The 22,366-nt window shown below is 43.3% G+C and overlaps 4 protein-coding genes across 4 annotated transcripts; 2 read left to right on the plus strand and 2 right to left on the minus strand.

Moving 5' to 3' along the window:
- Positions 1–1,491: 1,491 nt before the first annotated feature.
- Positions 1,492–3,793, minus strand: LOC115057274 (phospholipid phosphatase 6-like). The gene is made up of 2 exons (XM_029524272.1): positions 2,876–3,793; positions 1,492–1,989 (listed from the first exon to the last, which is right to left on the minus strand). The coding sequence occupies exons 1-2, from the start codon at positions 3,249–3,251 to the stop codon at positions 1,568–1,570; spliced, it is 798 nt and encodes a 265-aa protein (XP_029380132.1). The 5' UTR covers positions 3,252–3,793; the 3' UTR covers positions 1,492–1,567.
- On the plus strand, positions 2,863–7,251 carry LOC115057275 (peroxiredoxin-6-like). Its single transcript, XM_029524273.1, has 5 exons — positions 2,863–3,807; positions 4,297–4,453; positions 5,319–5,468; positions 5,621–5,767; positions 5,857–7,251. Exons 1-5 carry the CDS (start codon positions 3,716–3,718, stop codon positions 5,995–5,997), a joined length of 687 nt encoding a protein of 228 aa, XP_029380133.1. The 5' UTR covers positions 2,863–3,715; the 3' UTR covers positions 5,998–7,251.
- fggy (FGGY carbohydrate kinase domain containing) lies at positions 6,988–15,674 on the minus strand. Its single transcript, XM_029524269.1, has 16 exons — positions 15,585–15,674; positions 15,111–15,372; positions 14,488–14,599; positions 13,299–13,450; positions 12,934–13,022; positions 12,479–12,594; positions 12,184–12,312; positions 11,214–11,317; positions 10,708–10,815; positions 10,203–10,264; positions 9,788–9,950; positions 9,106–9,180; positions 8,845–8,965; positions 8,660–8,754; positions 7,622–7,683; positions 6,988–7,284 (listed from the first exon to the last, which is right to left on the minus strand). The coding sequence occupies exons 2-16, from the start codon at positions 15,291–15,293 to the stop codon at positions 7,203–7,205; spliced, it is 1,653 nt and encodes a 550-aa protein (XP_029380129.1). The 5' UTR covers positions 15,294–15,372; positions 15,585–15,674; the 3' UTR covers positions 6,988–7,202.
- Positions 15,675–19,634: 3,960 nt separating this feature from the next.
- On the plus strand, positions 19,635–21,762 carry LOC115057273 (transcription factor AP-1-like). The gene has a single exon (XM_029524270.1). The coding sequence runs from the start codon at positions 19,986–19,988 to the stop codon at positions 20,967–20,969; it is 984 nt and encodes a 327-aa protein (XP_029380130.1). The 5' UTR covers positions 19,635–19,985; the 3' UTR covers positions 20,970–21,762.
- Positions 21,763–22,366: the final 604 nt, after the last annotated feature.

Raw genomic sequence — 22,366 nt, forward strand, 5'->3', positions numbered from 1 at the left:
TCCACCTACAAGCATATGTTTGTCTTCGTAAAAAACAAGTTACTAACATTAACCACTGTCACATTAATGGCCATAAATGGCTACTTAGCTATCATTAGCTACTGTATGTTAACTTGTTTTTAGTGAATTGTTCTTTATCTACCTCCACAGCCTACCTGAATCATCACCCATGGGTTTGTGAGCCAGTGGTGGTGCAGGGTAGGAGGGTTAAAGGGGTTCATATTTAATGGCATTTGTTAATATTTGACGAAATGTGTCACAAATTGACTGTAGCCACGTGTTTACAGATAGCAGCTGACTAATACAGTTCAATGTAGGAAATTTTTGCATTTTTAGAGTTGGCTAAAATTTCTTTTTAAAAATTCTGTGCTATTCCTGGTAGTGTCACACCTACGTATCAGGACTGAGGAGGTGGGTTCTGCTAAATATCTTGTTCTGTAAATGGAACATTTCTTGTGTTTTGTGTCTGTTTCCTTTGAATAGCAGTTCCCTGGTGTAATTTTAAGGGAAGGCCAGAGCTTTGGTAAGTTGAAGTTGCCACCAATACCCCCATTATGGGTAAAATTATATACTGTTCATCTGCCAGGGTCAGACAAGCCCGGCTGACATTGGCCAACGGTGGGGTTCACTCCGGACAGGTCGCCGGTCTGATCCAGGGCTGACACCAAGAAACACGCAGAGACAAAATAACCATTCACGCTCTCACCCACATGAGGAAGCTGTGGTAAAACAAGAGAACCTACACAGGCACAAAGTGAACATCCAAACTCCACACAGAACCGTCTGGCTGTGATGAACTGCAGCTCCGTGCCAACCAGCAAAAAGTCAATGTTGCTACTTGCAGCAATATTATGCACTGCCCTCTTACCTCTGTATTTTACATACAGAGATAAAATCAAAGAATTTCTGTCTGGCTTCTTTAACGGTGCGAAAATAAATTCACATAAACTCGCTTCATTCTTGTGAAGTTCATTTTCAAAATTGGGACAGTATGTTAAAAAAGGGGTGGTGACAGCCCGGTTTGTCAACAGTGTAAGAGGAGATGGGCTGTATTATAGTGTAATGACGGTCAGGAGACTCAGCAGCAGCTGATGGAAACTTTGGTGAGTGAGAGTTGACTTCATCCCCACCAGCAGTTACACAAATAGAGAACCCACCGTGTCTAGACACAGCATACAAAACTACATTGTACCATAACATACTGAGTGGTAATTATAGATGGAAGCAATGAAGCCAGTTTCAGTTTCACAAAGTAAGTAAGACTTTCTTACTCAGTAACTTCACCTGTGAATGGAACAAAGTTTACATACATTTTTCATTAAAACTGGCTCCAATGAAATTCAGCTTTTGCTTGTGATTTTAAGTCCATATTTCATTGATAAAATTGTATCCACGTGAATCTGGAAAAGCTATTACTTACCGGTGACAATCTCTCACTCTGTAAATGAAAAAATCTAAAAATTCAATACACAATAAATAAAGTTTGCTTTTTATTGGTGGGAACTTTTTAACTTAACAGGCTCATGCTAAATGTTTTTATACAAGTTAACACATAGTCCCAACAAACCTAATGTGTCCAATCTGCCATCCAGAGTCCACCATAAGCCCTGTTGAATCTCTCTCTGAGGCGCATTAGTATTATATCTTGGAAGAAGTCCCAGGTCAACCAAAGCCTTTCCACCAAGCTGTACTGGCAGTAACCCATAACTAAGCCAAAGCCCACATCTGTCACATAGTGTCTGGCAAGCAGCAGCCGGGACAGGCTCACCATGGCAGCCCATCCCAACACCAGGACCCGCATGGAGGCTGTGTCTACCAGCTGGGCCAAGAGGAAGCGAGCACACATGGCCGCCCGTGTGGCGTGGCCTGAAGGGAAAGAGTACCGCTCTACGAAAAATGTGGAGAGGATGTCAGTGCGGTTCTGGGCAGGCCTTCGACGTCTGACCATGGTCTTCACAAGTCTGACCAGCAGCAGATCCAACAACAGAGCTGTGTGTGGGGGGGGAGAGACACACAGGCATTAGTGGCTGGAAACAAATCTATTCACAAATCAATTGAGATCATTTGAATGTTGCTGTTGTTTGTTTAAAACTTAGCTGCAAAGGACCTTTTTTGTATTCTTCAGATCCTCTCTAAAGTGTTTACAAATATCAACTACTTCCTTTTTTATACTTAATAAATCATTTAACAGTTCTTTAAAAATGATAAATGGTAACATTTCCAAGTGATGTAACCAATTAATTAAAAAATGCGTATGTGAAATAATCTCTTTGGAAGGTATCCATGCTTACTACTTTCTACAGTGTAGTAGGATAATGTTAATCTGTTAAAAATATTTTAAAAGGAGATGGGTAATTAACTGATGCTCGTTAGCCGTGGCCCATAAACGTGAGCTGAGACTGACTTCAGCGACCCTGATGGATGGATGGATGGATGGATTTACTGTATCAAAGCAACGTCTCGTGCGAGCCTTCTGAAGATTAACATCACTCAGCTCTACGAATCCACCAAAGCTTCACTTCGGATTTGGCGCAAACGTGCGTAATAACGCACAGGCTTTACGCGCAGCTGAAGTGGTGATAAATAAATGCAAGTGAACATCAGGCACCTATATGCCAACAGGTTGACCGGTTACGCTGAGACTGTTGTCTTCAGGAAGTTTAATTTCCTACATAAATATACATGTATATATATTATGTTTTCAGTTTTTAGGTGAAAGGTTTCTTTTTTTTTTTTTTTTTTTTTGAGATTTTCAGGAGTCAGCGTACCACGTAAGAAAATCAAATTTAGTTAAGGCCAAAATGTGGAGTGGCCTCCTTCTGCCTATAAGGGGAGTTCCTGACTCAAATTCAAAACAGGAGACACACATTTTTACCCAGGGCCAGATTCAGCATGACCTCCTGCTCGGCAGCCGTCTCTCCTCGGAGCAGGGTGTACAGAGTGCCGGCGAGCCACGGACCGACGTGCCCGGAGAGCTCCACCAGCCACACCAGGGGCCGGATGCCGCCCCACGGGGACTCATCGCAGGCGCACACCCCGAGCCACTTGGACAGCCACAGATCTACCGCCAGCAGAAACCGGAGAGCCACGGTGACCATCGGCTGACTCAGGCTGACGGTGGGCTCTTCGGTTTGAGCTCCATGGGAAGAGTAGCAGCTGCTGGAGCGGCGGCGGACCGGCCACTCAGAGGATGAGCGACTTCCAGACGCAGCTCCGCGGCAGCTGTTCCGCCTAGGCGCCGTTGAGGACATTGCGGCGTGTCCTCTGTGGTCTGTCTGTCCCTCTCTGTGGACCCACACTGATCCTGTGATCAGATGCGAAACATCCTGCAAACTGTGGAGTCCGGTTCAGAAGTGTGGTCACGTGACGGCTACAGTCGTCTCCCCTATTAAGACGCAATTAAGGCAGGTGACGCCTGAAACACACTTCTGTGTCCACGTTTATGCTAAACTTCCATAACCAAACATTACATTGAAGCGAAGGAGCGTGTTGGAGTTGAACTTGTTTTGGGGGAAATCAATCTTGGAAGCGCGTGTGCACGGGGAAATTCGGCGACGGTGGCACCCTGAACGCACCACAGTTTTTTCATCAATGGCCATCTGAAAAAATGCTCATGTAAATAGAACAGCTCGATCAGAGAGGGAGGAGTTCTTCCTCTTCCTCTCTCGCTGTCTGTCATCAGAGCAGAAGTTCACCCTCCACGGTCACGCTGAAGATGCCGGGCCTGCTGCTGGGTGATGTATTTCCTGACTTCGAAGCACAGACAACCACTGGACAAATTAAACTACATGAATTCTTGGGTGATTCGTAAGTAGCCACACCGACCACGATTATTATTTATCAAACGTCATGGAGAGTTCACTCAGGAGAGAGGGAACTTGAGAGTTTGAGAGTCCAGTTCCTGTCACAGCCTCATGATTTAATTTCACATTTGTAATTGATCTATGGTCTCTGGTCTGCAGTGGGAGGATCAGTGATAAAAATAATAATTCAGAATGTGACCTGACCACAGGGCCCACGATCATCAGAGTTAGATTATCAAAATCTACAGCAGAAGACACAGGTCATATCTCAGCAGGGGCCTGATGCACAGTCACCTTGCTGACTTCGTTGTTTTTGCTGTCGACACAGATCACATCCTTTCAGTTTTGCTGTCGACTACAAAACAGAGCTTTTGTTCTACTTTGTAATATGTCAGGAGGAAACAATAGGTACCACATCATCATAAATGCACATCTGACAAGAGGAAGAGGAAGATTCTGACTTATACATTATTAACCTCCCCATCCAATCCAGGTGGGGAATCCTGTTCTCCCACCCCAGAGATTACACCCCTGTGTGCACCACGGAGCTGGGCCAAGCTGCCAGATTGCACAGGGAGTTCAGTAAGCGCGGCGTCAAGATCATCGCCCTGTCCATCGACTGCCTGGGGGATCACCACGGCTGGGCCAAGGTGTGCTCGCTACAGCCCGTTTTCTGAAAACACATAGCGGACATCAGTGAAACACAGAGGGCCGGGTACTGTGCTACGGACACCTGTGTACCTGTTAGAAGCACCCTCATGACTTACTGAGCATTAAACGTTTGACTGAGCTGCTGGTGAAACTCTTATTTAATGAAACACGACCACAAGAACCTTTTTTTGACACAAGTGACTATATATCTCACACAATTGCTCTTGCCCCCGCAAAAAAGACGGGAAGCCTACATGTGACCTAACAAATGAAGACTATTTTTAGCCGTTGGCACTTACATGTTACAAAGGTTCACTCTTTTTAGTTCAGTTATCTGCAATGACCATCTATGTTTTTACTTCCTCCTTCCTTGACTGGTGTTACCTCTGACATATCCGTCTGTCGGAAATATATCCAATAGCCAATAGTTCATTTCAGCCCAGTCCTAGCATCTCTGCAACGGTTACCTATTGAAAATGGTCTTCATTGCTATCAGGCTGAGCCCTGTCTTTATTTCTGAACATTTATTCCTTATCTGAGTCAGAATTTATGTAGTAAAGCAGTGCTGACTGTTCCAAGGTGTAGCTTGAAAACCAAAGGCGACTGGGCCTCTGCTGCCAGGACCCCTAAACTAGAAGAACCTGTCGCACGCGGATCAGACTGGATCAGAGTCAGTTTCAAAGGCATCTTCAGTCATCCTGGATTTGTTTACTGCTGCAGATGTTTACTGACTATGTTGCAATATGCCAGTTTCTGTTAAATATTTTCCTGTGGTAAATATCAATTGGTTTATTCGTTTGTGAGCTTGAGCTTCATCATTGGTTTGAATAACTAATGAAGGACTTTTGTCTCTGTGATAATTAGGACATCTTGGCCTACAACTGCGTAGACACGGAATGCTGCTCGCTGCCCTTTCCCATCATAGCGGACAGTAAACGGGACCTGGCAGTGGCCCTGGGCATGTTAGACCCAGATGAGAAAGACAAAGATGGCATGCCAGTCACTGCCCGCTGCGTGAGTGCCTCTACGCTCCCTTTTTGATGGCAAATTTAACGTGATTCTTGTACATGCAGCCTTCAAACTTGTGCTATCGCTGCTCATGCCCGTGGAGAGTGAGATATCAGCCCTCACAGTGTGCGCCCATGTCTCTCCGTGATTGTGATTAGGTGTTCATCATCGGCCCTGACAAAAGGCTGAAACTGTCAATGCTCTACCCCGCCACCACGGGACGCAACTTTGACGAGATCCTGCGGGTTGTGGATTCGCTCCAGCTGACAGCAAGGAAAAGAGTGGCTACACCTGCCGACTGGAAGGTGCGACATGTCACACCTTTGTTGGTAATCTCAGTCAGCACCAATCCTTCCAGCAACTGGCTACTAAGATAGACTTGTTTTCTTTCCAGCCTGGAGAGTGTGTGATGGTTCCTCCGAGCATTCCTGAGGAGGAGGCTGCCTCTCTGTTTCCAGCTGGCGTCTACACCAAAGACCTGCCCTCTGGCAGGAAGTACCTGCGCTACACACCCCATCCAGAAGCACAACAGTGACCTCTGACACACAAGCTCTACCTTCGTCTAGCATGTCTCTTTAGTCCCCCGGTCCTCGGGGCCTCGGGGCCTTGACCACATCCCTAACAGGAATAAAAACAGTCAGGGGGCAACCCAGCCATGAATCAGTCCTGATCATGTAAATTAAATAAAAAACATTTGTTGAGGAAATATTCAAGGTTTAGCAAATCTATGTTTTATAGCAGCTTCAACTTCAGTAAGATGGGAATGGTTCCCTATTTGGAAGCAGACATCCTGTCTGGTGTTTAGCCATTGTATTGCATTTACACAAAGAATGACTTCACAGAGAAAACCATTGAATTACTTGCCATTTGCACCCTGCCCACACCAACTGTATAAACATATGTGATGAAGTTGTTGCTGAATTGTCTTCTATCAAATAGCTCATTTGAATAATTTTGGATTTGTTCTGCAAAAATAGTTAATTTCTTTTTCAAAACGAATGGAATGTCACCTGTGGGGGATAAAGACATAACAGTTCCAAAAACACTACCACTGGGAAGTCTCTGATGTTTCCTTTGGCTCCCAGTGCTCCCCGCCATAAAGTGATGAATGATGTGTGAGGGCAGCTGTTTGTTCACTCAGCTGCGTTTGCATCTGACATCCTACTCGTCCCCTCTCCTCACCTGGCTGACAGCATCAGTGAAGAGCTTATCAGCTTTCGACCCTGGCGAGTACTGGATAAAATGAGGTTAGGAGAGAACAAACACAAGGTGTTTGAAAGTGAAGGGTCACCATTGATGTTGAACTGCACCAAATTATACAGCAGACAGATGCGTTAGATCTTAGTGACAGTGAAAGGCAACAACAATGTTCTGCCATTTTTGTTATTTAGCGAGAAGCTGATACTGGCTGATGGGGCTGAGAGGCCACGAGTGACTCAATCACTGCACAGTCTGGATTTTTCATGGATCCTCCTCTTCATTTTGAATAAACCTGCAGTGTTGAGGTACAATGGTGGCAGCTACAGAGGAATCCTGCAAACCTCAAGTCCAAACTCTGCCACCAGATATATCCTCATTCATAGACATTCCACCTCAGAAGACTGTTTTCCTTCAGTTTATTAAGAACATAAACAAATTACGTGATATAATGAAAAGCAGCAGGTTATGCCTGTTCATGCTTTCAGTGTGTGGATTTGTTATTACTGTTCAGTCACAGGGACTCAGCTCCCTCTCTCAGTGTTATCTCTGGTTCATCAGGGCCTGGTACTCCCTCTGGTGGGCAAACAGTCGCAGGAACACTTTGTACTTCCTCTCATAGAAGCTGAAAATTAAAGTATTTCTTTCAAATACTTAAACCTGTAAATGTTGTCATAAACTGACTTAAAGACTTTGACAGCAATACTGTAAGTTTACTTTCCCAATCAATTAATGGAATAATCTTAAAGTAAATTACTGTCAATCTTTAATTAGATTTTATCTACATGGGTCAAAAAAAGTTTGATCTAAAAAGTATTTTATGAAGACCATCTTTTTTTGAAAATCCAATTCATAATATAAATTTAACATTACGTATATTTGACACTTATGTTTCCATCTCATGGATTGTAACATAAACATCGTAGCTGACATGACTTTCACTAAAGCTCTTCCTGCCTCACCTCTGGAGTTCACGGTCTGGCTGAACAACTTTCCCCACTTTAGCCATTTTCTCCATTGCCTCCTGAAACATAATTACCCAAAAGAAAAATATCACTCAATAAATCATATTACACAGACACACACACACACACACACACACACACACACACACACTCAGGGAACAGCAAGTCCTGACCCACTTACAGTGTGAACACAGGCCAACTGCGGTGGTAGCAGTGCGGCTGAGTTTATGACTAATGCAGTGCAGGGCCCCTTTGCTGTCTAAACCTGCATTATCCAGCCAGTTGAATGCCTGCAGATCAGGGGATCAGACTCAACAACTGCCTGCCTCAGTTATGGCTGAAACAGGTTGACAGGTGCAGCCCAGTCCAAACAATAACCTCTTATTTTTAGTACATCTGGCTTAAAGGCTTGCCGTTCCATTCTGCTGCAAGCTCTGGTACCGAGCCACCGAGGACATGATTTACTGATCTAACAAAGGATTAATCCACACTTTATATCTTAAACGTATTTCGCACAAATGTGTCTCTTCTCTGTGGAGGAATCAAGCAGAGCTGTACACGTTATATATTATACTTTGGATACTCTCGAGCAGCAATAACACAACTTTGGCTCCGCCCAGCAGATGGAGCTATTGACTCAGAGAGTACAAGATATGCAGTGAGTGTTGTGAGGTCATTCCTGAAACGAACTTTCGTAAAAATAAAATCATTTCATATTTGGCTACAGGCTTCATTTATCAGTAACTCTGCATTACGAATTGATGCTTTGTGGTTTGGAAGCTATGCAAATTTCGATGGCAAGGGTGTCTAATGAAGACGTTACAGTGAGGAAGGAAGAGACTGGAAAGTTGAGAGAGAGGATGACACGCTCCAGAGGTCCACATGCCAGATCCAGGTCACCACAGTAGGGACATGCTACATGCTCTACCTGTGAGTCCCCTCCAGGTTTTTCACACATTGTTGCCATCTTGAATCACAGGCAGGGGCTCATACTTAATTTTTAAATACTGTGTGTGTGTGTGTGTACCACTTTACCTGTATAGTCTTGTAGTCCCCAGATGCACACGCACCCAAAACTGCTGCACCTAATAACACAGCCTCTACCTGGTCTGGCAACACCACAGGCAGTCCTAAAAGATATGACATTAAAAAAGTGGCATGGACAAAAATGATGACGTATACGTAAGATACTATTATTATCAGTTAGTGGTTTTTTATACCTGTAGCATTGGCGTGAACCTGTACAAACAGGGAGTTTTTGCTGAGTCCACCGCACAGGAAGAGGGTTCTGATGTCATGTCCTGCTTCTTTCATTGCCTCCAGAATATGGAATGTACCAAGCTGAAACCAGAGAAGAAAACATGAGGTGATTAAGACTCACTTAAAACCCACAACCTACCTTCCTACTTAAAGGCAGGAGGAGAATATTGGACTCAGGCCCAGTGGAAGTTACAGTGAAACTTAAGACCTGTCCCACTTACAGCGAGGGCCTGTACGGTGGCCAGATAGAGCAGAGCCAAGTCATCTGAGGTTTGGGAGAGAGGCAGCCCACTCACCTGCAACATGGTCATGAGTCATTACATCAGATAATATTTTGAGATTAAAAAAAAAAAAACAAAACCCAAAGGTCATTGCTTTGTGAAGTCAGCTTGTTAACTGTGTATATCATGTATTCTGTTCAAAGAAATCAATTTCTGTAAGTATGTTTATATATTATTTACATCAAAATTTAATGAAAAGGTTCGTGCCACTTCCATGTCTGTGCTTTACATAGCTGAGGTAAAACATACATCTACAAGTAGCTCTAAAGCTCCCTAGTTGTTATCCAGTCTGTCTATCTTACCTTTTCCCCATGCCTCGAGCATTTATGCTAAGCTAGGCTAATTGCCTGCCGTGTACAGGCTTGTACTTAACACACCAACATCACAACTGCATCCAAGCTCCTCTAAACTCTGGTGCAAGTCTTCACATTGTTCACATTCTTTACTTATAATTGTCCTGCATTAACCAATAAGACAAGATGTAGGCATACATAATAGTTATTTAATACTTAAGAGGTTTTCACCTCTAAAGTTGTGTGGGGAAAACGAACTTGATGTTTTACATTAGAATATTTTATTCCGTATAATAAGTTATTTGAAGCCGTGAGTCCAGTCCTCTCACCATGCCCTTCAAAGTGGGATCAGCCAGAGGCGACCTGTTCCCGTGGAAGTCTGGCCACATATGAAGACTGGATCCCAGCAGGTCCACAGCAGAGCAGGAGTCAGCCATCAAACTCAGGTGGCTGTTCAGGTAGCTGTAGATGTTCTGGCCTGTAAAGGGAAATCTGGGGAAAATGGCAGTGAGAGATTTTAGTCATAGAAGACATTTTAACTTGTAAAAGTAAAGTAAAATATAAAAAAATCCACAACTTCAATATTACTTTTTTTATTTATTAATTGCTGTATTCTATTTCTGTGGAGTTGTGCAGGATATAAAAGCATATTATGTCACTATTTCTTTCCCTTACTCAAATGAGCAGGGTGGCAGCTGTGCTAAAATGTTTGTGGGAAGTGCAACACTAAACGCATCAGCTGACCTCTGCTGCATCTGCTCCTGTAACTGCGAGTAGGCAGCGTGGCCCTTCACCACGTGGTCAATCTGAGGGAGGATCACACAAAGATCATAGAAAGGCTGGTGAGACTGCAACTGAGATGATCTGTGAGAATTCATTTTCAGTTCATTGTGAAAAAATTATTCAATCAATAAATTATGAACACATTTTTTTTTTTGTCACATCTCCAGTTTAAAACCAAAAGGCGTCCAATTTCAAAAGATCAAAAGATCTCTGGCAGCAGCATGATGGCACATAAAATCATAAACATTTGGCCTCTTCTTGTTTTGAAGAGAGTCAGTAGGTAGTTAGACTGACTTGCAGATACTTCAAAACATTTCACTTCATCCAAGAGGCTTCGTAAGTTCTGACTGAGCCTACCCTTGAACGAGTCGAAATCTACAACTCGGTCCAGATCCCCAACTTGAAACTCCCTCAGAGCACTATGACCTAATGACTGAGAACCTACACAGCCTGACATTAGACTGACCAGCTTTCCTGTTGCGCTCTGTCCCCCCTCATTGAGCCACAAATCGGGCACCATAGCAGACAGGCAGGGTCCCCACACTCCAGGCACAAACAGCGGCTGCTTGCTGATCTGACACACATCACGTTGAAAAAGGAGACTCCACTAAGCATGTTTTGAATGGCAGCGGATTATAAAAACAGGATAATTTCAGTCAACTTAGTCGAAGATATTAATAACATATGGAAGTATGACATCAAAGAAGAGAAACCTCAAAGAGGGCCTGTCATGGGCCTGACTGAGCAAGTGATTGATCAGACTACTTTAAATAGACTCCATAGATACAAATTAGTATCAGATTCCCACCATGCAGAGTTGTTCAGACCTGGTCATGACACAGAGGCTGAGTAAGTGCATGCTTGGAGGTGTTGCATGAATCATGCAGTGATGAGTTTGAGACAGGTCATTGGGTCAGGAAAAAGCTTTTGCTAATGTTAAGAAAAGTTCAACAAAGCAGGTGAAGCTCTCACTGCCATGTGGCAGGTCGATGTCCCACAGATCATAGCCATGCGGGAGGTGATTGGCTGGTCCTCACACGGCAGGTTAAAGCCTCTTACATCTGCACCTATCACACCTGGAATGAGATGTAATATTTCATAATATCAGATAATATTCCCCAAAGAGGAAAATGACAGAAAGAGGGGTTTTTCATGTTAGCTTATTCAAACTGCTGTTAGAGCCCCAGGGGCTAATAGCATTGATTTGCAGATCAAAAGCTTTAAATCCTTTTGAAGTGGCCTCCTAACCTTCACATGGCATTCAGCAGTGACACAAACTGCTGGAATAATGTTTGTCGAGCTGGTTTGAGTTTAAGGTGGTGTGTTGATCTATGTGCAGGGGCAGGGTTGGTGTACATCACTGTGACATGTTAAACAACTGAAACTTCAACGTGTTTTAACCTCTGACTGATACAACAATGTGTGATTGGCAGAGGTCAAAGCCAGAGGTCAGAGGTCAGAGTTCATGGACAGTTTATCTCCCAGAACAAAACCAGATGGTCAGGATCTCACTTTGTACATATGATACTAACTATGTGTATATTTCAAATTTGTGCACATGAAATCCAACAATCCATAGGCCAAATAGTTGTAAAGCATTTATGAGCTATATCTCTAACAAATCAACATAAAAATCATAATTAATAGTAAATGAATTAATGCAAAATGTGGACAGGCAGTCAGATTGCCATTATCAAACAACAGACACTAGACAGACAAATAAAAATCTAATCCAGGTTAAAGAAGAGCAGCTGAGCCAGAATGTATTGTATAATTCTTCCTTGGCCCATTCATCATCCCTCAAACCAATTCAATGCAAAGCAGTTCAGTCCTTTTTGCAAACTGTGTGGACAAATAAACAAAAATATTTGAACAATGAGAGTTCCTTGATGGCATCAGTTGTAATTTTTTTGCTCAGTGATTGTGTTTCATTGGATGATACCTAAGCCTCCAGCGTGAGCATCAATGAGAGAAGCACCGACCGCAGTTCCCGGGTCCAAACCCAGTTCTTCTGCCGCCTGCTGTGTGAGGCCGTCTCCTAATGGGCTTCCTGGAGAACAGGTAACGCTGCCTGGAGGACGCAGATGCCACAGGTTAAATAAATAGGAACTCCCATGTGGACAGTGTGTTTGTCGAGATAAGACCTTTTTTGGTATGTTTTCTGCATTATTAAAAGTCCCACTGTTAAAGTAAGAACTAAGGCGCGATTTGGAACAGTGACATTTGTACTCTCTGACCTATTTTGGAGAAGTTGTTTTCCAGGAGATCCTCCAGTCCAATACTAGTCCAAAAGCTGGCGTCCCATCCCTCCGGAAGGCAATATGTCCATTTACACACCAGAGTGCATGAAGATCTGTGGAACATTTCAACATAGTCCTTTAACATTCCCCCCACAATATTTGCATTATGATAAACATGCTCTCTGATATCTGAGAAGGCCACGGCGTGAAAAATGACTTGACACATTTTTTTTAAATGACCCTGATATTGAGGACAGGCCCATTGTTTCTTTTAAAAATACATTTAAAACCAAGATAATTTTCAATATCAGCTCATCAACAATCGCCGTTAATGGTGACCCTCTCACCTCTCATATTACTACTGCACACATACTAGCAGCGATGTAAAAAAAAAAAAAAAAAAAAAAAGATTAAACAATCCACAGCAGTCATTATAAACCTGCAAGGTTCACCTTGTTAAAGAGCCTGTTGCTTTCCAAGACAGGAAGTCTGGCAGGTCAAAGAAGTGAGCAGCTTTGTTCCAGCAGCTTTCTTTTAGATTCTGATGAGGAGAATAAATGTGATGATTAACCTCTCAGTACTGAGTCATAAGAACATGTGTATGTAGTGACTGTCTCCATCTTTGACTGACTGAGCCGAACCATGAGGGCCATTTGGGGAATGTTAATGTATTATGAGGACTTTGTCCTACAAAAAAAAAAAAAAAAAAAAAAAAAAAGGTAAAACAACACCCTTCACATGTTGACCACCCAGCACAGTCAGCAACAAAAAGTCAAGAGAGATCAGTAATCTTCTGGCGACCTCTCTCACCTCTCACCTCTTTGAGCCACAGCAGCTTAGGGGGCTGCATCTCAGGTGACATGACCCCTCCCACCCTGCTCAGGACTTTGTGGCCGGCGTTGGTTATGCGAGCAGCCTGCTCTGCAGCACGATGGTCCATCCACATCACCACATTCTTTTGTCTGTCACCTAGAGAAGAGAAAAGATAGAAAACACATAATTAACACTGCACAGACTGAACATCCAAAATGTCATTTTAAGATTAAAATTGTATATTTCACCCTATTAACCCGTCGAAGACCAACTGTTACCAAATTAAAATTATTCCTATCAGTTAAAGATTTACAAATTCTGATTTATGCTCGTACTTTCTCTTGCCTAGACTGCAGCAACTCTCTGTACACTGGTATGAGTCAGTCTGCTCAATCACAGCTGCAGCTGCATTAAAGTGCAGTAGCAAGACTCATCACTGGTGCCAGGAAAAGACAGCACATCTCCCCCGTACTGGCCCGTGTTGACTGGTTACCCGTGGACTACAGGATTGATTTTAAAGTTCTTTTATTTTCATTTAAAGCATTGCATGGACTGGCACTAGGTTACATCTCGAACTACTTGTCCGTGTTTCAAAACCAGAGGTGATGGAGCATTTTCAAACTGTGGAATAGTTTGCCTCAGAATGTCAGATCATCACCTTCCACTCAGACACATTCAAAGCTGTTTTCCCGAACATACCTCTTGGCGTCATGAAAACACTCTACCGCCCTCTGCTTTTGTTGTTTTTTATTAAATCTTGTGTGCCGTATATTTATCAGTCTTTGCTTTAAGGTGCTTTCAGCTTGAGTTTTCTCTTATAAAGAACTTCCGTCAATAATTTTTGTTTTACACCGGCTTTAGTGTTGTGTAAGTCACGGCAGGCAGTCTGCTAGCCTGAGCCATCAGTCTACCTTTATTCATTGACTGGGTGGGTGGATGGGGGGGGACACAAATACCTACCAGCTCCTGGGGTTCTATTCTGTAGCTGACCCCCAAACGCTGACCTTGCTCTGGAGGAGGCATTTTTTAGCTCTGTCCATTGACAGACATTAGACGTAAACAAGACAAGACATCCAAGCAAAACTAACCAACTGTAAGATTTCCTTAGAACAATTTCAATCAGCATAACCAATAAATCTATACTCAGATAGACATAAATGACACTTTGTGTTCAGTTCAGGTAACTCACTCACCATCCTGATTGACTGACACAGGCTGGAAGCTTTGGTCCAGAACAACGAGAGAGCAGGTGGCGTCAAAGCCAATACCCCGAACTTGGTTCTTCTTCAGACCCTGGGTAACTCTCTGGAAAAGATAAACAGTGCATTCATGAAGGTGATACCTGTGAAGGGATAATAAAAGGCTACACGTACAGCAGGCACTGCGTCATGGTTCAACACATATTTACAGTGCATCATGAAAAAGGTCAGCGGACAGAGGGTGTCGTATGCTGGTCAGACTGTCTTGTTAATTTGCAATATTGAGTTGTATAAATAAAACTGACTTGAAATGCTTACACTAACAAATTCATTTATTTACAGACGCTCCCTAACTGAATGTGTGTGCATCAAAATATACACTATCCTTATATATTTGTGTTTTTGGCTTTAGGGTCAGCCTCAAAACAACAGTAGAAACTATGGTGCTGCTGATTTTTAGTCATTTAACTGTCTAAGAAAGTGTTTTAATAGGTCCCATCGTGACAATTATATTGGCATGACTCACAGTTGTACAAGAAACTTCTCAAAATCCAAATGTGTGTGTGTTCACACGTTCAAATGTGGACCCCTGGGCTCATGCTCTGACGTCACCCCACCTTCACAACTGTGCAGCATTTCTCCCAAATGTCAGAGGAGGACTGGACGTAGTGGTCGGAGTGGGGCTGCCAGATGCTGATGGGCTCCTCCGCCGTGCTCCTGAGCATGCCGTCTCTGGTGACCAGTGCAGCCCGGGCACTTGAGGAGCCCACGTCCACTCCGATATAATAGACCTCTGCCATGAGGAGACTGGCTGAAGTGGAGGGCAGATGCAGGAGTTGATTGTTAACCAAGTTTCACGGTCAGTCAACATTTAATGGGCTGTTACGAAACAAGCAGAAGCACACACGCACATTTATTGTTATAACAGTGATTCGGTTTCTGCGCCTCAGCTCACTATTGTCAGTGAACGCTGCAGCACCGATACAAAGATTTCCCACATGTGACACAAAAACATTTCAAATACACATTAAGGACAGTAAACAACACAAAGGACTACTGCAATGCGCACAGGGCAACATCTCCGAGCTTACCTGTAGATCGAAATCTTAATCCAGCGCTGAAAATATCATTTTGTCATTTTGAACGGACTTTCACCAGAGGACTGTGTTAGCGACGGAAGGCGAAAGCGGCCAAAACAGTTCAAAGTCGCAAGTCCGACGCATGACAGGCTGGCAGCATTGATGTGTTGTTTTTAAGTCTTTGTGAGCCTCACTGAAGATTGTAACAAAGCTTAAAAAAACAAACAAACAAACACAAAAAAAAACTCATTTCCGTGCATAAATTAGTTTCTGTTATCTGTTACTGATTATCAATAGAAGCACCATTTGCGGATTAAAGGGCCATTTTGAAAGCACTAAACCTGGAAGACCAACGGGGGCCCCAGTTCTCTGCATATAATTCATGTGCAACTTTTTATACTGGTCTGCACAACTAGGGAGGGTTTTGGGCTATATTATTACCCCACCCTGTGACTTTTCTTTGCAGATGGGCCTGAGTTGTAGAAATCGGTGCATTTTCATCAATACATTTCTGTTTAGTAAAATTATGACAAATAGGCACACCGAAAATCTGGAGCCATTTAGTGACCTGTGTCATAAGTGAGGGCTCTGCTCCGTTTAAGGATCCCAGTGATGGCGAGCCAGTTGCCTAATAAATGGGTTGTGGAAATGAAACGGTATGCAACCATCACTGATGTTATACATTACACGTGCTAAAATATGTCAAAATGTAGGCTTGAAAAAGGTGTGCTACGTGAATTACTGACTGCTCACGTGAGAGTGGAATAGCAGAAAATTATAATTTACTGTAGTACATAGTAATCAGTTATTGTATTGTTGTGCTGTGGCTGCAAAATTGGCTTGGTTTGGTTGCAAAAAAAAAAAAAAAAAAAAAAACCACAGCGGACGACCTGCCATCAAAAACTCAGAAAAATGTACACATCAGACTTTCTTCTCTGCATCCCCCTTTGTCATTTTCCTATACTGTGTTGTTTTCTTCGAAGAGACAAACAGCTGTCTAAAGGAAGTAGTGCTGCCTGTGATCAGTGTGTTTGGGCCAGAAATGATCGGCGCAGATAGAGTACAGAGAAAAACTAAGCAGCAGGACAGGAAGAAACAGATGGTCTACAACAAACACTGCATGGACAGTGTTTGAAATCTCATGTGTCTCTCTCACCGCTCAGTGTTTCTGATTGTGTCCGTGTGTCTGGTACATGCCTGCAGCAAATCAAAACTCTGCTCTGTTGATATGTCAACACATATATATATATATATATATATATATATATATATATATATACAGTATATATATATATATATATACAGTATATACTGTATATATATATATATATATACTGTATATATATATATATATATATATACAGTATATATATATATATATATATATATATATATATATATATATACAGTATATATATATATATATATATATATATATATATATATATATATACAGTATATACTGTATAAAAATCTAACTGATAATAGCTAAAATAACTATAGAGGAAATGCAAGTTTTTTTTCCCCATTCAGACTTTGTGTTTCTGAACTTTCTCCAGTTATATACTGTATATACTGTATATATATATATATATATATATATATATATATATGTGTATGTCGTCTTCCCTTGTGTTTTGTTCTCTTGAAGAGCGGCCAGTGTTTCCATGGACCCTGGACTGTCCCACCTCTGTCCAACAAAAGAAGGCCTGTTGGAAGGCATGCAGGACCAGCTCCTGATTAGAAAACTACATGCAGTGGAAACAGCTGGCCCAGGCAGGGAGGAGGAGAGCGCTGTTATCTAAAGGCAACCCCGTTGGGCCAGCAGAGGGGAAAAGCTGACAGAGAAACAGGAAGCATGGCCAGTGCACAGCAGTACTTTAACAGGAAAATTGTTGTTGTTGTGGCTGACCACAGGTGTACAGAGAAACACTTGGGGAGGGTAAAGTAGCTCAAAGTTATTGTTACACAAGAAGCTATTCAGTTTTGTAAGAAGAGAGGAAGAAAGAGGAATGAAAGACAGAGGCCTTGTTTGCCTTCATTACTGTTGTGGTATTAGCCCCAGAAGTTTTCAAAGAATCCCAGTGCTGGCTTTCTACTTCAGGGTGTCAAATACTTCCAAATGGGTGTTGCTTGGCTGTGTTGTGAGCACAACATGTCATCTCAAGAGCATTGACCTCAGCCAGCTCTGGTACTAAAGGCCGTCTGTGGCTGTTAACTTATTTATAGTTGGCTTGAGGAGAACACATTGAATAATACAATGGGGGAGGCCAGACAGACTGGACTACAGCTGTACAGACACTTCAGTCATTAATATGGCCTCACACTTACTCTTAAGGTACTATGAGAATGAGAACAGACTGCAGTAAACATGTAAAATGCATCAGAGAGAAGTAAAGATCATGTCTAAGAACTAAAGTTTTAATCATTAACGATGACCGCTTTTTGATACATCACTGCAATACCTATTATTCCATGTAATGATGTGTGCAATATTAAAACAAACTAAAGATTTTATACTTTCAAACTATACTGTGACTTCGTTGAGAAGAAACAGTATATACTGTAAATACCCTAGAAGTAACTGGAGAAAGTTCAGAAACACAAAGTCTGAATGGGGAAAAAAAACTTGCATTTCCTCTATAGTTATTTTAGCTATTATCAGTTAGATTTTTATGGATATTCATAGACGGTTGGATTTATATATAGATGGTGTATGTGTACGTGTGGATACTGCATGTTCATTGCCTGGACATGGACTGTTAGCTATATGTTGGTATTTGCTCATCTTTGTGGTGTTATCTTCCTGTGTGAGCTACCTTTCCTGTCAATAGCTGATAATCAGATGTGATTCCGATAACACAGATCCTCATTTCAGTCCAGGACTTCAAAGAGGAACTTGGAACCATGCATCTCTGAAGGGTTACATATTTATATCACATTCTTCACAAAAAAGAGCTCTCAATGCAGGTCTGACTTGTCACTTTAAGTTCTTCCTCTTTATCAATATCTGTTCCCTTTAGCTACTCTGCCAGTTTTCATGACTCACCTTTTGAATTGTTATTCCATTCGCTCTTATCTGTTTGGCCAGTGAAACTTGACCTAGTTTCAGCAAAAAGCGCTAGATCAAAAATCTTTGTTAGACCACTTAAAGCAGGCCTTATTGCAGGGTTTATTACTAATAATTGACAAAGATAATAATGGTCCTATGCATGTTTTTCTTTTCTTGTGTTGGCCATTCTCAGACGTTGCTGTAATTTTGTGACACTGCAACTTCCCACTGGTCTTAATATCTAATTATCTATCTATTAAAACACAGACCCAGTACGGATGCTGAGACTTATTGGTTGATTTTAGACTTAAGATTTTTGAATTTTGTATTTTACTTGTATGCTATTTGGACACTGTAGATGTAATTCAATTCGCTGCTTTGTACCTACCATACCAGCCCACACCATCTGTTTGATTTAATAGCTAAAGAGAAATGTTTATTTCCAATTGCTGTTTTTATACAGCTTTGTTGTCACGTGTATACTTAACTGTAGAAGTTTAAAAAGGCACCACCAAGCATGTGCAGCTAGACATGCATTTTGAAAATGCGCTATTGTTAAGAAACAGTTTTTGGTGGAAGCATTAGGTCTGTTTTTGTAGCAAACACCGCTCACTTTTTCATCTATAAACACTGATTAATTCATATGGCAGCATTTCCATGATGAAGCTATCAACTTGTTTTGATTGTGTTTTTTAATGGAAATTTGTGAAACTCTGGATCTTGTGGCTGAGACCAAGCTCCACGGTGTATCTGGAGCAGCCCTCACCTCAGGATGGGTAACTAATAATTGAGCGGGTAACTAAATATTCAAAAACACTACGTAATCCCAGAGTACATTGCTCCACTGTCTGCATTACCTAATCCCATAAACCATCGCGAGAGGGGCGTGGATATGGCTCGTTGTCAGAGCAACCTGCATGTCATTACACTTGTCCCGCCCATCAAATCGTCTCGGGCCAATCGGAGGCCGTAGAAATGACATCATTGTTATTTTCAGTAGAGCTGCAGCTTAGAGGTGGATAAAGTTCGTCTCCACGTTGGAAGTGATAGAAAGTATTATCCTATTCAGGCCGTTTCTTAGTTTTTTGGAAGGGGAATAAATCAGAAAGGACACTTGAGGTGAAAACAGCGAGCCTCGGCGGCGGGGGGACTTTTTTCTGTTGATGATCTCGCGGGTCGCAAGAGAAAAGTTTTCTCAGGACACGAAGTTGTCAAGAGAGTTAAACTTCAACGATAGGCGGACTCCATCGTAAGACAGTTGAGAGATAGGGAGCCACGGGACACATGTAAACAGTCGATTTTGGACTTTTTTTCCCCCCCAAGGAGAAACGACCTCCCTCAAGGTGACTAAAAAATTCTTTATGTCGAGAAAAATGGAAGCGACGTTCTACGAAGAAGCTGTGAATGCGTCCAACTCTCAGCATGACGGGGCGGCGGTGTATGGGTTTAACCCCAAAACCCTTAAACAGACCATGACCCTGAACCTAAACGACCCGAAAAACTTCAAACCCCATCTGGGCGCCAAGGCCCTGGACATCCTGACGTCCCCTGATGTGGGCTTACTGAAGCTGGCCTCGCCTGAACTGGAGAGATTGATCATCCAGTCCTGCAGCGGACTGACGACTCCCACCCCGACCCAGTTCATCTGCCCCAAGAACATCACCGACGAGCAGGAGGGCTTCGCCGAAGGCTTTGTGAGGGCACTGGCAGAGCTCCACTACCAGCAGCAGATACCGGCCGTCCACCCGGACGCACAGACCGGCGCCACCAGCAGCACGTCCGGTGCCGGTGCCGCCGCCGCCGCCGCCGCGTCCGAAAGCGGCGGGATTTCCTACAGCTGCACGGTGCGCACCGACCCGCCAGAGTACACTAACTTGGGCACTTTCAGCCGGGCGGTGAGCTCCGCGTCAATGCCTGCCAGCGAGAGGCAGCCGCCTACAAGTTACCCGGCTGCCCCACAACCGTCCCACAGTCACATGGAGCACCAGCTGGCGGCAGCTCAGCACCCGCGGCTACACGCGCTCAAAGAGGAGCCGCAGACGGTGCCGGAGATGTCCGGGGACACCCCGCCGCTCTCCCCCATAGACATGGAGACCCAGGAGCGTATCAAAGCGGAGAGGAAGCGCATGAGGAACCGGGTGGCCGCGTCCAAATGCCGGAAAAGGAAGCTGGAGAGGATCTCCCGGTTGGAGGAGAGGGTGAAAAACCTGAAAAGCCAAAACACGGAGTTGGTTTCCTCCGCCAACGTCCTCCGGGACGAGCTGGCCCTGCTAAAGCAAAAGGTCATGGACCACGTTAACAGCGGCTGCCAGCTCATTTTGACGCAGCAGCTCCAAGCTTACTAGACTGCCAGGGGGGAAACAACCAAGGGATTTTTCTTGGGGGACCAAATGCAGCTTAAAGTGACCTGCTCAGCCGTGCAATGGGAGTCAAATTTCAAGTTTCCACCAAATGACGCGTTCATGCCGTGTCCTCAGACAAACTGTGACTGACTAGATACATACAGAAGAAGAGTCATAACAGAGCTAAAGGACTACAAACTTACTGCACAGACGCACAGCTGACAGGGGACATTTGCTCACATTGCACCTCTTGTGTGACTTGTTACATATTTCTGGCAATTGTGTGTGTACTTTTTAAAATTGCAAAATAATATTTGTACCCAGTCAAGCCAGGGAAACACAGAAAGTGTCCATATGTTGTCACCAGCTAATTGTCAAACCGATTCAAGCCCACGGTCCTCCATCCGGACAGGACTGTCACAGTTACAGAGCGATCAAATTGCAAAGGGGAGGAAAACAAAATGTGAACCAAGTCTTGGCTTGCTAATCTTCCACTGCGTTGAGTATATGTTATTGTAAGCACCTAGACTTGAGTCCAGCACTGAGTATCCCACCAGCCTACATGTACAAAGTAACACTTATAAAACAAAGTTCACACCTTTACGCAAGGACTCTGCTAGGTGCGTTTAGCGTTTACTGACAAGAACTGCCTTACTTTCTTAACCTTTGTGTTCATACAACTTTCTGCTAAAAAAGGTGTAACTCACGTTACACCCGAAATAACACTTTGTAATATTTGTACGCCGTACTTTAAGCACTTCGACTGTAAATATGACTAAATAAAAGGTTAGACACGTGTCAGGACTTGGTGCTTGTGTGTGAACTAAACAATAGGGGGTGGGGTGGAAGGGTGTGTGTGTTTGTGTGTGTGTGTTAGAGCCGATGATTGAACAGTGTGTACGTGAGGTGTTTGTTATTGAAGGGACCGGGGCAGACGGGATATTGAGTCACCGGTGCTGCGTGAGGCGCTTGTAATGGCTGATGAATCTGCGCGGCCTCGCATTGGACGGCGGGCTGTCGGAAGTGGAGCCGCAGGCGGCCAAATATGGCAAGAGGCCTCGGGAGAGCGCGAGGGTCGCGCTCGCGCGTGTGTGTGTGTATCACGTCCTCCCAGAGCTGGCGACTCCACAACACGCAAACGTATGAAGCAAAAGCACAATACTAAAGTATAGGGAAAAAAATGTGTTGTACAAAAAGATGCATTTTTATTTACTTTACCACCTTCTGTCTGTAAAGCAATTTACAAACAAGCTTTGTGTATTAAAAAAAGTACAAATTTCTAGATATTTTGCCCTGAACTGGAGAGACGTTCAAGTGCACAGAGACATTTACGATTCGGCTTCATCTGTGAACACTAACACTGAGGGTCATTGCTAAAGGTTGTGGGAATACTGGAGTAG

The sequence above is a fragment of the Echeneis naucrates genome, chromosome 17 (assembly GCF_900963305.1).
Source record: "Echeneis naucrates chromosome 17, fEcheNa1.1, whole genome shotgun sequence".
Taxonomy (NCBI): Eukaryota; Metazoa; Chordata; class Actinopteri; order Carangiformes; family Echeneidae; genus Echeneis; species Echeneis naucrates.